The sequence below is a fragment of the Carcharodon carcharias genome, chromosome 17 (genome assembly GCF_017639515.1).
Source record: "Carcharodon carcharias isolate sCarCar2 chromosome 17, sCarCar2.pri, whole genome shotgun sequence".
Taxonomy (NCBI): domain Eukaryota; kingdom Metazoa; phylum Chordata; class Chondrichthyes; order Lamniformes; family Lamnidae; genus Carcharodon; species Carcharodon carcharias.
In genome coordinates, this window is record NC_054483.1 from 94,405,645 (window position 1) to 94,420,011 (window position 14,367).

General features: G+C 43.6%; 1 protein-coding gene across 1 annotated transcript in view; it reads right to left on the reverse strand.

Moving 5' to 3' along the window:
- Positions 1-14,367, reverse strand: part of LOC121289681 (protein CC2D2B-like) — a 365,202-nt gene that overhangs the window by 288,535 nt on the left and 62,300 nt on the right. Inside the window, exons 8-9 of the mRNA XM_041209305.1 lie at positions 9,413-9,636; positions 208-385 (exon numbers count right to left, since the gene is read on the reverse strand). Of these exons, the coding sequence (XP_041065239.1) occupies positions 208-385; positions 9,413-9,636 (402 nt within the window). The remainder of the gene's footprint in view (positions 1-207; positions 386-9,412; positions 9,637-14,367) is intronic.

Here is a 14,367-nt window from a genome sequence, read left to right on the forward strand (position 1 = left end):
TACATGAGCTTAATTTATACAACTGTCACAGGGGAAAAAGTCGAAGAATGGCTCCTCATACTACTTATAGAATCAATTAATTTATTATTGCCTCAAACTAGCCAATAGAAATAACTCCAAATAATTAGGTGTTGAACAGCATGAACAGCTCAAAATGATCTTAAATGAAACTGAAGAGTATTAACAGTTTGAATCAATAATAGTTACCTCAAATCTGATGCTTTCAGGTTTGTGAATTATCTGAATGTTGAATATTTGTCTAAATTGTACATTGAAATCCGATTGTAGCTGTGAGGTAACAGTGGATGAAACGAGTTTGTCATTGTAGAAAATACTAATGAAGAACTTATGGTCTTGTACTTCCATCCTTCTTTCCATTTCACCCCTAAAATTAGATAGAAGAAGAATAGCAACTAGTGTAATAATAATTATTTGCACATTAAAAGCTTCTGTCACTGGTAGATACTTAACACCAAATTTGATTTTATGCATTCAAGTAAAGTCTTTTAATTCTGCATGAAATTGAAAAATAGCATTTAACATGTTATTATCGTAGTGTGTGTCCCTCGGCTTAAAATTGGATTGCACTGTTATCTGGGTGCGGGGCTTGAGATTTGTCATCTGCTCACACTGGTTCCAATGGAAGTGGGAAAGATGCAAATTTGGTGTTGTCATTTCATTTACCTGCTAACTGCCTTTGACAAAGCAGCTGAGTGCTGCTGGCTGCCTCTGCACACTCATCAGGGAGCTCAGCACCGTTGTGCAGATAGTATTACAATATGTGCCAAAAGTATTACAATTATGAGCTTTCTCAGATTATTATATTTTTGGATTGTAGCTTTAAATTTTGGGTCAATGAAGGGGGTCATGTGACTTATTCTGACACCTGCTTGGCAGTACACCTAGGTGGTTTGATTGTTAAAGAGCAAAGGAAAGCTTAAGATTGTTTTACTGAGAAGACGGTGTCAGGTATTTATGCTTATAGACAGTGGCAGCAGTCTCTGAGTTTACAATGAGTTGACTAGGAGTCCCAAAATTCCAGAAAGGCATTGTAGGTATTGGGTTGTGCTATAAACGGTCCATATACTTCTAAAATGAAAGACAATTTGATTCTCAAGGAGTTATTTTGCATTTCTACTTAGATATAATTCTAATATGTTTGACATTGCATGGAGAAGAGGACAGAAGAAGTCATTTTTGAGATCAGGTTACAGGCTTCCCTACAAATTAATGAATAACACGGACAGACCAAAGACATTCTGTGTAGTCAGCAGAGAGAAAAGACTGCTTGGCTTTGTGAGTTATTGCAAACAGATGCAGGAGGGAAGTGATCTCTAGTTGAAGAGACACACCTGTGGCCTTCTAAGGATTCAGGAGACTTGACCAGAAGAATCACGGGAACAGGCTTTACTGCTGGTGGTGGATTTAAGGAACTCTCTGAAAATGGAGGAAAGCACCTGAAGACAATCACTCAAAGTTACTATCCGTGAAGCAGGAATATGGGGACCCATTTGAAGCTGGGAGTAACTGTGGACTGCTTGCTATAAGGACTGTAATTCTGTGGAAAGTGCGATGTGTAATAAGTATACAAGGGGAAAGTCATTTTCTGTAGTTTAAAGTATAAGTTGCCTACAAAAGGAAAATAATGTTTGATGAATAATTAAGTAATTTGTTACAGTAAAAGTTTTAAAATTTAAGTCTTGCTGTGTCATTCTTTCAGCTAGTAACTGGAACTTCAAATCTCATTTCAAAAGCTATTGGTCTATACGGAGATTATAGCAAAACCGATGGCTCTTTGCAGGCTTCAAATCCACAGGCTGAGATGGATACAGTGAGATTTGCTAAAGTTCAAACAAACAAGATTTCATAGTATATCTATATTTACTGAAAAATTAAAAATGGCTTTGTCTATTGTTGAAGTTTTGCTCACAAAGACAAAAACAGAATTACCTGGAAAAACTCAGCAGGTCTGGCAGCATCGGCGGAGAAGAACAAAGTTGACGTTTTGAGTCCTTTTTTTGTTCTTCTCCGCCGATGCTGCCAAACCTGCTGAGTTTTTCCAGGTAATTCTGTTTTTGCTTTGGATTTCCAGCATTCGCAGTTTTTTGTTTTTATTTTTGTTTTTTATTTTTTTGCTCACAAAGGTTTGTCTTTGAGTTGCACTGCAACAGTTCACAAAGGTTAATTTGAAGGTGATCACAGAAAAATTGGAAAGAGTTAAAAGTAGGTGGTACAAAAGCAGAAATAGTTGAGGTATTGGCTCAACAGCTGAACATTGAGGAAGGAAAAAGTAATGCAGATAAAATGCAGATTGAGGTGGCTAGGATTCAATTGCAAATGAGGCAGCTTGGAATACAAAAAAAGCAAAAACTTGAAAGAGAGGAAAAAGCAAAAAAAAGGGAAATATGAAAAATTGAATCAGAATTCCAAAGGGATGAAAGACAGAAAGACAGAGAATTTCAAAAAGAGGAAAGGAAAAGCCTTTAATTACAAAGAGAAAGGAAGCCAGGAAATTTGAACTGGACAGGCTTTAATTACATTCGCCTCTATGGAGATCATTATAAAAGCGTTCGTGCAGTCTTAAAGGCAATCTGTCCCTCTTAGAGGAAAGTCAAACTGAATAACAGCAAGCTGCTGCTGAATAAATATTATTGCTGCAATTCAAGACAGGGAAAATGGAAACCAGAAGGGTGCTCCAAGGTCACAGAAGGGGCACTGGAAACATTAGTGGTAGAGGTGGACAGGAGGACAGACCTTGTGGTTCTGTGGTGAAGTCTGGTGGGAGCGGGTGCAAGAGGCCCTCAAGGAACACCCTCACAAGGAGATTTTGGGACCAAGTGGACAAGGAGCTCAATTCCTGATCCCTGGATTCAAGGACCTGGCAAGAAAGTCACAAGAAATCTAATGAGCTCACTTATGTGATCAAGGAAGAACTTTTACGTAACATTTCCTCCCCAGTACAACACCAGCCTCTCATGCTGCTCAATGTACCAAACCCCCATCATTCACCCCAGGCATCAGGGCTTAGGCCCAACATCCCAATACTCTACTTCACCCTCAAACACCTCCCAATGCTGCCTGCTTCACAGCCTTCGCTGTCTTCAGCTATGTAAACATAGTACTATACAATCACTGACTTTCATCCCTCTCTCTGAAGGACAAGAAGAAACAAAAATTACCTCCTGAAGAATGGTCCTTGACCTGAAATATTAACTGTTTCTCTCTCCACAGATGCTGCCAGAGCTGCTAAGCATTTCCAGCATTTTCCGTTTTTATTGCAGATTTCCACTTTCTGCAGTATATTGCTTTTGTACAAAAATTACCTTACTTGCAAATTGAGTGCCTGGCTCTTTAAGAAATGCTAATACTGTGCTCATCTTGCAGCTGAATGCTGGATCTTCCGTGAGCAATATGCAAATTTAGTAAATGGGCCTGTGTGAAGGGCTGCATAGCATCATTTCAACGCATTCAGTTGCTTCCTGGGCTCACACGGGATGCCCATTTGAGTGCCCTTCTCAAGGTGGTACACTAACGGGTCATGCTAGAAGTGGCGAGAGCACAGTGTGCAGCTCCAGGAGGGTGACTGACTTCATGGTGCCGTTGGAGGCAAATTTTGCACTCTCTAAGTTTTTGTTGCTAATAAATAATAACATCTTGTTTACTCATGGGAAGTGGGCATCACTGGCAAAGTCAGCATTTATTGCCCATCCTTGTGAAGGTGGTGATGAATGCAACTGACTGGTTTGGTCATTTCAGAGGGCATTTCATTTAAAAGTCAACCAGATTTCTGTGGGTCCAGATCACATATAGGCTAGACCACTAAGGACCGCACATTTCCTTCCCGAAAGACCACCAGCAAACCAGTTGAGTTTTTATGACACTCCAGTCGCTGGTGATCACAGTTACTGATATTATTTTTCATTGCAGATTTAATTAACTGAATTTAAATTCCTCAGGTGCCATGGTCCCTCGGTCATTAGTTCAGATTTCTGGATTACTTGACCATTAATATAATCACTGTACAACTGTAACCGTATCAAATATGCAAATGTGATTGAAGCTTTGCACTTAAAATTCTAAATTGCAACCTCCAACAGTGGAAGTATGATGGAGAAGGCTTTAAGTGAAGGCTTGTGGTGCTCCCTGATTCTGGCAAAATTATTCCAATTAATTCATTTACATGCTAGGGGAAATAGCCCAGGACAATGCAACAAAATAAAAGTAATTGAAATCTTAAGCTATTTTGTAACCTATCAGGACATAACCTTTGTCCGCAAAAATGATAGGGTGTCACCTGGAACATCAGTAAATCTCAGTTGGCAACAGTGCGACACTCAACCTGTTCTGAGTGTAATTTCTGAAGTAGCCCGGGATCTGTCCCACTTGATGTGGGGGGAGTGGGTGAAAGGCTGCCCTTCCACTTGCAGTGGCATTTGGAGAGACAGTATAAATAGGGTGATATGGAAGTGGAAATGACTGTGAGCAGAAAATCACATGGTCTCCACTGGAATTTTAAGTCCTGTATTTTTAAGGGCCTTTTTAAGAATTACAGTTTTGTAAAGATCTGAACCTTTGATGCCTTCAGGGAGCATAAGCGTTGCTTGATTACACCAATTGTTTGTTGGATCACATATCTGGTGGATGCATGGCTTTCATTGTAAGTCTGCTCTGCAACTGGCCAAGGGTTCCTGCCATGTACAGAGAGTTAGCCCTTGCCACTCAGTCACCGGCATGTAACATGCTGGCCTGGTTGGGATAAAAGCAGCACAGAGGACTAGTGCAGGATGCTGTCAAGATACTGAGAATAGACATGCTAGATGCACTGCCTGTGATTGGAAACTACCTGTATTTTGAGGGACCAGAATGCCTTACAATAGATAAAGATACCAGGCTGGTGATAGAGAGCACTCAAGACCATGTGGATGCTGTATATGGCATCCTACAAGTTGGAGGAGATTAGTTCTCTGTTATCTTTCTTTTTCATCTGTCCTTAGGGAGAGAGACGTAGGCATTCCTTCTGATGTAGACAGCCTCGAAGGTCTCGTTGATGACCTCTATGATCTCGGTGTACTATAAACTAAGATTTATTATCATTATTAACCCCTGCTGTATCCTGCAAGCTGAGGGCCACAGAGAGCTTGGCAGCCACACACTGAGCTGACCATGCCCTGGTACGAGGCTTGAGATGTGGCTGTAACAGGTGACGTAGCTCGATAACAGACTCCTTAGGTAAATAAATGCTCCGCAGTGAAATTCAGATGGGAAAAAAAGCTTCCTGAGAAACCACTGTGGATATGGCCTCGTGAGTTAAGTGCATGACGTGTTTTGCATTGGAGCACACCAAAATTGAAAACATATCCAGCAAGAATCTCAGGATCTTAACTTAAAATGATATTCAGCCCTTAAATCTCCTGATATACAATACTTCCAGCTTGCAATGACTGTGTGTGTCCTGCCCACCTCCCAGCCTTGCACGTTCAACTTTCCTGATCTCTCTCCATGGCTTGGAGGGGTCACAAATCCACCTTCTCTTAGCTACAGCCACTCAGGGGTTACTACAGCCAGCTACACTTTATGACATGCATACACCTCAAATGGAAGTGTTGAATATGCTTACATTGGTAGGATCCTCAAATACTGCATCTGTTCCTAGGTTTTGCAAACAATGCATGCAGTGGGGAATCATTGGATGGAATCCAATATCTCTCAAGACTGAATTTTTCTTCTACAAAATGCAAGGACATGGCATGATCTGGATATTTGGATGCTAATCTGGGACCTATTTTTTCAAAAAGGTAGCAAGTTCATATTGGAACTGTCAACAAGCAGGCCTCTTCCAAGAAATCACCTGATCTATATGGTACATGAGAAGGAGTTAGCTGTTTGTTTTGAACTGCAAAGGTCTTTAATTAATGAAAAGCTGGAAGACAAAAAGACAAAATCACATGATGGAGGCAAACTTTGAGTTTGAACCTGTAGTTTTGCTTTGTCTTGTTGGGGAACAGGCTAAGGAAGGAAGGCTACCCTAGCTGGCTCCATCTCTCTACCTTGCCTAAAGTTGTGTGTGGCTATCAACCTGTGGCCAGAGAACCCTCATCTGAGTGTAACCAGCCTGCATTTGAACCTGCAAAGCTGAGACCAATTGGTGAGAATATCTGAGACAATCACTGGGAGCAGCGACCCTTCTTCACATGAGGGAACTCCAGGTCGACAGCATAGAGGCCCTGTGGACTTTATCTTTTATTTTACGACACCCATCCTCCAAAGCCCAATGCTGCAGAAACATTATCTGTTTGTCCTCTGCTTGATTGTGTGCGCTAGGGGAATTCTTTAGGAACAACTAGATAGTAATACATCCCAATTACTATTGTGCATTAACCAGCACTTGCAACTTGTTAAAAGAAGTTTGTTTCAAAATAAATTAATCAATGAGTTTTTTTGAAAAAGCTTGATCAGAGCCTCTTTTCTTCTAGGTATTAAATGTATTAGCTACACAGCTGGCCATTTCGGTGAGAAAATTAAACAGTTAAATTAATGATAAGGCCTGGGGAGCAGTTGGGCTTGATAATTCGCACACTCCTCCCATCCCGGTCATAACAGCAGTGGGTACCGTTGACCAGAGACTGAACTGGACTAGCCATATAAATACTATGGCTACAAGAGCAGGTCAGATGCTTGAAATCCTGCAAGAGTAATTCATCTTCTCACTCCCCAAAGCCTGTCTACCATCTATAATGCACAAGTCAGGAATGTGATGGAATACTCTCCACTTGCCTGGATGAGTGCACCTCCAAAAACACTCGAGACGCTTGATACCATCCAGGACAAAGCAGCCCGCTTGATTGGCACCCCATCCACAAACATTCACTCACTCGACTTTCGACGAACAGTGGCAGCAGTGTGTACCATCTACAAGATGCACTGCAGGAACTCACCAAGGCTCATTAGACACCACCTTCTAAACCCATTACCGCCACCATCTGGAAGGACAAGGGTACCAGATACATGGGAACGTCACCACCTGGAAGTTCCCTTCCAAGTCACTCACCATCCTAACTTGGAAATATATCGCCATTCCTTCACTGTCAATGGGTCAAAATCCTGGAACTCCTTCCCTAACAGCACTGTGGGTGTACCTACAGCACGTGGACTGCAGCGGTTTAAGAAGGCAGCTCACCACCTCAAGGGAAATTAGGGATGGGCAATAAATGTTTGCCTAGCCAGCGATGTGTACATCCCATGAATGAATGAAAAAAGAACCTGACTGCCACCTCCTGCAAGGTACACTGCCCTCTTCTGGTGAGGTGAGCAGGGGAATCTTCTTCCTCCCACCTAATGCAGACCAGTCATCAGTCCACTCCATCACTGGGCTAACAGTACTGATAAACACTATCTTAATGGATGCAACATGTTTCAGACATAATGTTAAAGAAAGGTCCCTTCTATCAGGTCTCAAGGCAAAAAAGATAACTTGATTATGTATTTCATTTGTGAAACTTTGCTGTGTTTAAAATTGTTGCTGGTTTTGTTTACAAAATAATACTATAGAAATGAATTCATTAGTTCTGAAGTACTTTAAGACATCCAAATAATGTGAAAGACCTATTTAATTGCAAGTTATTTCCTTCTACGTAGATTCCATTTTCTGCCTTCATACCATTTTTAATAGCCTTTGAAGATAATACATATATGCAAAATGTTTTTTTTAAAAAAGGGAACAAAATCTTTCTCCGTAAATGTAAGCATCCAATTTTATGTTTACCCAAGATTCTTGTTAACAGCCCTTAAAGGGCCACTCACACAGCTACTGTCCATCACAGAAAGCCAGTGCCAAGGCTACTACTAACTGTACCATCCCTGAGTTTAACTTCCCCAAACCTAGCAAAAACTAGGTTAGTGGGAGCAATTAAAACGAGCAGTTTTAATTAAGCCAGAGCCAAGAATGTTACCATACTGTTCACTTTTCATATTTCACAATTGTCAGAATGTTACTATTTTACATTTGTTCATGTCATAAGTTAATGGCCCAATTGTAATTGATTGGATTTTATTCTTTTATATATGTATATACGGAACAAAACAAAATGTGTAAACAAAGTTCAAACAGATCCAATGCAGCGGCAGTTTTTCTTGGGTGTGCTGTCAACTTTGACACTCATGCACAGCTCTTGCCTCCCTTCCCTTTAGAATTGGTGCCTATATATCTTTACGTGACTTCTCATCACTGACTTTAGCCAATTCTAGTGGCAGCCCAATATCAGGCTAAGGTAATTAGCTAAATTTAGATATTTAAAATGCACTAATCAAGTGTCGTCAATACTCAGGCAAAGCTCACCACATTCAGGCCCTATTTCATAATCACTGGGACCAAGAACATCAACTTCCCTTGATTTTTAATACACATCAAATTACTCCCAATGATTTAGATGCTGATACTTTTTCAGATTTCATTACAACATGCATTTATGTAGTACATTTAACGTAGTTAAACTACATAAATGTAGTTAAATGTCCCAAGCACTTCACAGAAGCTTAACAGACAAAATTTGACATTGAACCCATATGATACTAGAACAGGTGACCAAAAGCGTGGTCCAATTTTAAGCAGCATCTACAAGGTACGTGTCAGGAGTGTGATAGAATACGCTCCACTTAAATTAGATGGATGCTACTCAAACACCACTCAACAAGCAAGAGACTATCCAGGACAAAGAGACTTAATTGATTGACACCCCATTCACCACCTTAAACCTTTACTACTTTCACCATAGGCACACCATGGCTGCAGTGTGCACCAAGTACAAGGTTCAACTGCAGCAAATTACCAACGCTTCTTTGACAGTATCTTCAAACTTGCAGCCTCTACCACCTAGCAGAAAAAGGGCAGTGTATGGAAACACCGCCAACAAAACGTTCACCACCACCACTGCCCCCCTCTAAAGTCACTCAAATATATTATTGTTCCTTCACTGTTGCTGAATCAAACTCCTACAACTCACTGCTTAAGTGCACCACATGGATTGCCGCAGTTCAAGCCAGAGAGGCACTAAACCTGCATCATTTTCTGCCTCATTACTCTCAAGGGCCCTGTATCTACGGGATACACATGCTCAAGAACAATCATTGAGAAAAGTTCCAGAAATGCTGCGGCAACGTAAAGAGGCCAGGCTTGAATGAGCTGGTCTCCACTCTTTTTTACTCTTTTGAGCTTGGAGCAGAGTTTTATTCAGACACCGAAAGGGAGGAACATCAGCCCGATTATCATTTAGCATATGCTGTGAAGGTTGAACTTTTTAAAATAAGCTGATATACAAATTGCTTAAATTTCAAATATTTTAGTAACCAATTTGCTATGTAATCAAACGGTCAAAAAACTGTGCATTAATTAAGAGTATGCAGCTATAACTAATACCCAGAGCACTCTGAGATTGGTGTTACATCCACAGTCTGTGATAATTTAGGAATCAGAATAGGTTTCATTCGTTGCCTCCGAATCCATGTGCTTCTTTTTCTTGCCATATCTTCCATTTTTTCTCGGTCAGTTGGAGTAGAAAGCTTTGGAGGCTTTCCTGGGTCATCATCAGTATATTCACTGCCCGGTTCATCATCTTCCAGAGGTCTTCTTTCTTTGCTATCCTATTAATATTCAAAAATAAGCTGGGGTTTAGTTTGTCTTATAAATGAAGATGTAATTATCTCATTATCTGCTTTGTGGTGATCGACCATATCAGACAATGAAGCACCAGTTAACTAATATTATGATGGAAACTTAGGTTGGAATTTTCCAGCCCCATTGGCATCGGGTGTCATGGCAGTGGTGGAGCGGAAAATATGGCTAGAAAGCCAAAAATCGGTTTTACTCTGTCATGAAACCAGTTAGCGATCGTCTACTCCATGGCAGGCTGCCTTTCCTGTCACCACACGTCAGGAATGTCATTTTAATACATTTGCATCTAATTATAATCCCTGCCAGTCAGAATCATCCCCCCATATCAAAGTTACTGCCCACGCTGGCATGACTTCAGAACGGTGTGCATCAGGACTGCTTTTAAAAGGTGTGTCCCTAATGACCTGAACTTCGAAGGGAACTTGGAGGTGAGTGCATACAAACTTACGCAGCACTTGCGAGTATCACTCGTAGGACATCAAGGAAGAGGTGCCATGCATTTGTGGGGGCACAGGCAAGTTGCTTTTTCCCAGCTGGCTTCCACTTCAGCGCTGGGGCAAGGACTCCAGTGTGGATCAGGCCAGATGGCGGGGGGGCAAGGCAACACAGACTGAAAGGAATTCTCAAGCACATGCCGGGGTGGGGGGAGCAAGGCAGCACAGACAGACTGAAGAAAATACTCAAGCACATGCTGGAGGGTGGGGGTAGGGGGCAAGGGAAGCAGCCACACACTTGGAAAAGCTTGTCAAAAGTGAGCATTCTTCCACAGCTGAAACAGTTCAGCTGCAGCTCCATTGACATGCTTGGAGTCAGGCCTCTGAAGCTTTTCTGCTCACTCGAGCAATGCAAAAGCATGAAAGTGCCACCAAATGCTCCAGCACCTTTCACCACTCGGGCACAGACAGCAAACTAATGCGCATTTTCAGGGGCAGCAGAGCAATTGGCCAACTGAGCAATTTGCACAATCTTGTGAAAGGTGCCATGGTGCAGTCACTGGTGGAGGTGCACACAGCTCCTGGCAATATCTCTATTAAGGTTTGGACCGTATCCGTTATGATTCAAGTTAACAGCACAGCCTTGCAGTGCAGGTTAGGAGCATACCTGCTGAGCTGACAGCACAGCGTGCAGTCCAATGGCCAAAATTGCCATCCATTGGTCAAGTGGAATGGGGCAGGGGTGGATGGGGTTTCAGGTAGCCAATGAGCGCACTACACACTGGCTGTTCAGTTGGTGGCCAGCACTCTCCTGCATGTGAGAAGTGACCTTAAGACTTAACCAAGAGATGTTCTTAGTACACCCATGCTAACCCACTTGTCTCTCTCTTTGATCCTGCAGGAGGAGAACATCAGGATCATGGAGCCCAGTGATTTAGCGGTATACCTCTTGGCTTACAGAGACCAGAGAAGAAGAGAGCACGGAGGCGTCTAGCTCTGCAAATGAAGGAGCCCCTCCCTCAAGATGAAGGGGCGGCAGAGCCTATTGCACACACAGCTGAAGATCCACAGCAAGCTATGCTTATAGGCACCTCACTAAACCCAGGGTTTACAGACGGCGCCTGTCATTCCTGCAGATGACCAGGAACTAGTGTTGCTGAAGACTGTGCATGTCAAGGGAACAGTTCGGTCACACACAACCTGCTGCAGGATTTGGTGCCACGGGGTCATGAAGGGTATCCGTTGTCAGTGGCTGTGAGAGTGGCCGTGATGCTCAGTTTTTATGCCAGTGGCTCCTTCCAGGGCTCCTAGGCTGACCTGTGCAGGATCTTACAAGCCTTCACGCACAAGTGTATCCAGGAGGACACAGACGCCATCTTCGCAAAGGCACAGAACTTTGCACATTTCACCTGGGATCAGGAAAGCCAGGAAGCAAGAGTGCTGGGATTTGCGTAGGAGTTAGGTTTTTCACAGTGCAGGGTACCATTGACTACACTTGTGGCGCTTCGATCTCCATGGAAACAAGCAGTTAATTATGTCAACCGCAAAGGCTTTCACTCACTGAATTCAGTTAAGTGTGTGACCACCACAAACACTTCCTACAGGTCTGTGCACAATTGCCAGGGAGCATCTATGACTCCTACATCCTTAGCAAGCTCAGATCCCTGACATCTTTCAGGGTCCAGAGAGGCTGCAGAGTTGGCTCCTCGGGGACAAGGGCTACCCACAGAGGATGTGGCTGATGACGCCCATGCGGTGGCGTCAGACTGCAGCAGAGCAACGGTATTACAAGGCTCATGCTGCAACCCGGCCTTTGGTGGAGCAAATGATGGGCATATTGAAAATGAGGTTCCGGTGCTGCAACAGTTCCAGCGGAGCACTGTAATACAGTCCCCAGAGGGTGTCGTGCATCACCGTCGCTAGATACACGGTCCACAGCCTGGCGCTGCCACGGTGGGGAAGACTTGGCTGAGGGGGAGATGGAGGAGCTGCACGTCTCCTCCGATGAGGAGGATGTCGAAGAGGATGACGATGATGAGATCTTTGAAGGCAAGGATGCCGGCAATGAGGCTATTGCACTGGCCAGATGCAGCAGGAATGCTTGGGAGTCCCTCATAGCTGCAAGATTCATGGAGGATGACAAGGAAATGCAGTGAGGACAGTCCTGATATCCTCAAATTTCATCTGTGAACGTTTGACTCCTATGTGGCTGATGGCAGTGCACATACCCTCAGTGCTCAGGTCCATGTCATGGAGACGCAACAGAGGCCCTAATCATTGCTAGGTTCCAGAAGGATGATGGTGACATGCATTGAAGACATGCCATAGATCTTCACATTGCCTCTGTGAATGTCTAACTGCTGTCTGATTGAGGGCAGCTCACTTGCACTCCGTGATCTGGGTATATCATGGAGATATACCCGTGAAACTTCAAATGCAACTGATCCTTTGTCAAAGATAAAAGCAAAATACTGTGGATGCTGGAAATCTAGAACAAAAACAAAATACCTGAAAAAACTAAGCAGGTCTGACAGCATCTGTGGAGAGGAATATAGTTGACGTTTCGAGGCCATATGACTCTTCATCAGAACTAAGATATATAGAAATGAGATGAAATATAAGCTGGTAGAAGGAGATGGGACAGGAGAGCTCGATAGGGGGCCAGTGATAGGTAGAGGCCAAGAAGAGACTGCCAAAGATGTCATAGACAAAAGGACAAAGGGATGTTGACGGTGGTGATATTATCTAAAGTATGTGCTAATGGGGGTATGTAGGGAAGCAAGCTAGTGACAGATGGCCCTAGTGCGGGTGGGGTGGGGTGGGGGGAAGGGATCGAAATGGGCTAAAAGGTGGAGGTGAAACAATAGATTGAAGTAAATTTTAAAATAGAAGGTAAAAGAAAAAAATATAGTTGTAAAACAAATATAAATTATTGGAAAAAGGGGGATCGGAAAGGGGATGGAGATGGAGGAGAGAGTTCATGATCTGAAATTGCTGAACTCAATATTAAGTCCGGAAGACTATAAAGTGCCTAGTCAGAAGATGAGGTGCTGTTCCTCCAGTTTGTGTTGAGCTTCACTGGAACATTGCAGCAGGCCAAGGACGGACATGTGGGCATGAGAGCAGGGTAGTGTGTTGAAATGGCAAGCGACAGGGAGGTCTGGGTCATGTTTGCGGACAGACCAAAGGCGTTCCGCAAAGCGGTTATCCAGTCTGCGTTTGGTCTCTCGTTAGAGGAGACCGCAATGGGAGCAGCGAATGCAGTAGACTAAATTGGGGGAAGTGCAAGTGAAGTGCTGCTTCACTTGAAAGGAGTGTTTGGGCCCTTGGATGGTGAGGAGAGGGGAAATAAAGGGGCAGGTGTTGCACCTTCTGCGGTTGCATGGGAAAGTGCCATGGGAGGAGGTTGAGGTGTAGGGGGTGATGGAGGAGTGGACCAGGGTGTTCCAGAAGGAATGATCCCTGCGGAAAGCTGCCGGCGGGGAGTGAAGGGAAGATGTGTTCGATAGTGGCATCATGCTGGAGTTGGCGGAAATGGCGGAGGATGATCCTTTGAACACGGGGGCTGGTGGGGTGATAAGTGAGGACAAGGGGTACCCTATCTTGCTTCTGGGAGGGAGAGGAAGGTGTGAGGGTGGATGCGTGGGAGATGGGCCGGAAACAGTTGAGGGCCCTGTCAACCACCGTGGGTGGAAAATCTCGGTTAAGGAAGAAGGAAGACATGTCAGAGGAACCGTTTTGGAAAGTGGCATCATCAGAACAGATGCAACGGAGGAGGAGGAACTGAAAGAATGGAATGGAGTCCTTACAGGATGCGGGGTGTGAGTAGCTGTAGTCGAGGTAGCTGTGAGAGTTGTTAGGCTTGTAATGAATATTGGTGGACAGCCTATCATCAGAAATTGAGACTGAGAGGTCAAGGAAAGGAAGGGAAGTGTCAGTGATGGACCACGTGAAAATGATGGAGGGGTGGAAATTGGAAGCAAAATTAATACATTTTTCCAGATCCAGCGAGAGCATGATGCAGCACCGAAGCAGTCATCGATGTACCGGAGAAAGAGTTGTAGGAGGGGGCCTGAGTAGGACTGGAACAAGGAATGTTCCACATACCCCATAAAGAGACAGGCATAACTGGGGCCCACGTAGGTATCCATTTCATTTGGAGGAAGTGAGACGAGTTTAAAGAGAAATTGTTCAGTGAGAGAACAAGTTCAGCCAGACGGAGGAGAGTAATGGTGGATAGGGATTGTTCAGGCCTCTGTTTGAGGA